This window comes from Chinchilla lanigera, unplaced genomic scaffold (genome assembly GCF_000276665.1).
Source record: "Chinchilla lanigera isolate Chin_1 unplaced genomic scaffold, ChiLan1.0 scaffold00003, whole genome shotgun sequence".
Lineage (NCBI taxonomy): Eukaryota > Metazoa > Chordata > Mammalia > Rodentia > Chinchillidae > Chinchilla > Chinchilla lanigera.
Genome location: NW_004955404.1, coordinates 8,703,944 through 8,706,252, shown reverse-complemented (window position 1 = coordinate 8,706,252; position 2,309 = coordinate 8,703,944). Strand labels below are relative to the sequence as shown.

Genomic DNA, 2,309 nt, shown 5'->3' with positions numbered 1-2,309 from the left:
CCCCGGCCGCTCGCCCCCGGCGCCGCCGCCCCCGAAAGCCTCCGACGAGACGCGGGGAAGCGAGCCCCCGGGACCGGCTCCCGGGCTCCCCGGCATTTGCATTTCTTATGTAATGCACTGCAAGTTTCCCGGTTGGAGCCCTTTGGAATCGGGGCGCATGATCACCAAGCGGGCAGAGAACGGGGACCCACGGCTCGGCCGGTGCCCCGGGGGGACCTGACGCTGGGCTCTGACCCTGCCTTCTGAGGACGGGGGAGGGGTGGGGATTAAATGACTCAGCCTAGAGGTGCCGGGCTGCTCCCCCGTCCGGGCTTCCCCTAGGCATAAGTAGTCCCTGCTCCAGGATCCCCAGGGGCTGGAGGCGTTGCGAGCAGACCGGGGAAGAGTTACGGGGGGAGGGAGGCGGGGGCGCCGGGGAGGGGGCCGCTGGTACTTTGGCAAAGGTGATGGGGTGGCGAACGCGGTGGGGTGGCGAGCGCTGTGCAAGCTAACCACAAAGTCTGCAGCTCCGGCAGCACAAGTAAGGAGAGCTCGGGGCTCCTTCTCCTGCCACCTGCCCAAAGCTCCCGCTGCCTGGGGCACAGCCTCAGCGTAGCCCTGTGCTAGTCCACCAGACATCTGCAACCGAATGCATTTAGGGGAAAGGGGGGGACACAAGAAGAAGAAGAGGAGAAAAAAGAAGTTTCCTCCTCCCTCCTAGTGGAGGATGGATTGTGTCACAACCAAGAGATGCCGATCATGGTTTTCGGGTTCGCAGACGCGGATCCAGCAGAGGCTACTTGTTTATTCATGCAACACCTCTATGGGCAACACTGTCCCGGCTCCTTGTATGTTTCCCCTGCCTTCCTGCATAGCAGAACTGCAGAGCTAGCTCGATGAGCAACAGACAGGTTATTATGAGGAAAAACATAACATGATGCATGTTTCGCTTACCAGTTGGGTTCTTGTTTTTCTTAAGACTCTTGCCACAAAGACACTGCAGCATATGCGTTCCTTTGCTGAAAATGTTCCAAAGAAACCACATTGATTTGGGCGAAAAGCAATCCAGCAGCTTAGACACCCTGAGAAAGAAGAGATCCTTGTGGTTGCATAATAATAATTTGAAATCAGTTCTCCTGAAGAGGGGCACCGGTTTTACCATAGGAAAAACGATAATATTCCGGATCTTCTCCCAGTTTTTTCCCCTCACGTGGTATATTTCTTTGAGACTTCTCAGCGATTGTTTTTTCTCGGCCAGGGTGAATGATTTATCCCCCTTTTGCTCACCACTGGATTATTACCAAAGGGTTGGGAAAAAAATCCTTTTTCAGCATGAAGCCAAACAAAAAAGCAAAGAAATCCCAACTGAGATCAAAACTAATCAGGGAGAAAACCATAGCCTTTTACTTGATCGCTATGAGGATGGGTGGATCAGCAGGAGCGAAGCAGGATTCATCTTACTGAGAGAAGACTGCCATTGTGGAGCCCCTAGGAGAGAAGGAGGAAAAAAAAAAAGGAAAAAAAGAAAGAAAAGGAAAAGAAAGGAAAAGAAAAGAAAAGAAAAAAAGCCACCACACACACTCACACACCAATACCACCTCCGAGACTGACAGCCGAGGACAGAGCTTCGCTTCTCCAGTGTCGATTTTTTTTTTTTTTTTATAATCAATCTCCAGCGTTCAGTGGGATCGGATTGAACCTGCAGTTCTGAATCCCCACGAAGAAGAAAAGGTGCGAATCTAGGCGCCCCCTCCCCTGATCAGTCTCGTAGTAGGTGGAGAGCGCCACGAATCCCCTTCCTCCGGCCTCTCCTTCCTCCAGTTTCCAACCACCGTGAGCATGAGGAAAATCTCCTCTCCGGCTTCCTCGCCCAGCCTCGGATGTGAGTTACAGGCATTAGAGGGAGGAGGAGGAGGAGTTGAAGTTTGCATTGAAAAGACTGGCTTTCCATGACGTAGCCACGTGCTTTCAGACTCGTCACCAGCGAGGCTCCAGCCAGCCCGGGGAGGGCCGAGCACTGCAGTCTGCCGGCGGCTCCCGCTCTGCGCCCGCCCTGCCCGGCCCGGCCCGACCCGGTGCTGCCCGGCCCGCCAGCCCGGGTGCGACCCTCTCCCTCTCCCTCTCCCTCTCCGCCAGCCCCATCCGCCTGGGGCTTGCCAATCTAACAGCCTGCCCTGGAAAATTAACAATTATAATGAGGGATCCTTGGAAAATACAAGTGGGGAGTGGGGCGGGGTGTTGGGGGGTGGCCCAGAGTTTGGTACCACTCCACACAGGCGGAATGAGTGCCACTTCCCCATTTTCAAAGCAGCAGAGCAACTCAAACGTGA

At 54.8% G+C, this 2,309-nt stretch overlaps 1 protein-coding gene across 1 annotated transcript in view; it reads right to left on the bottom strand.

The window, feature by feature from the left end:
* The window catches only part of Fgf14 (fibroblast growth factor 14), a 625,574-nt gene extending 623,665 nt beyond the window's left edge, over positions 1 to 1,909 (bottom strand). The window contains exon 1 of the mRNA XM_005374032.2: positions 934 to 1,909. Within this exon, the coding sequence (XP_005374089.1) occupies positions 934 to 1,141 (208 nt within the window). The 5' untranslated portion in view covers positions 1,142 to 1,909. The remainder of the gene's footprint in view (positions 1 to 933) is intronic.
* Positions 1,910 to 2,309: the final 400 nt, after the last annotated feature.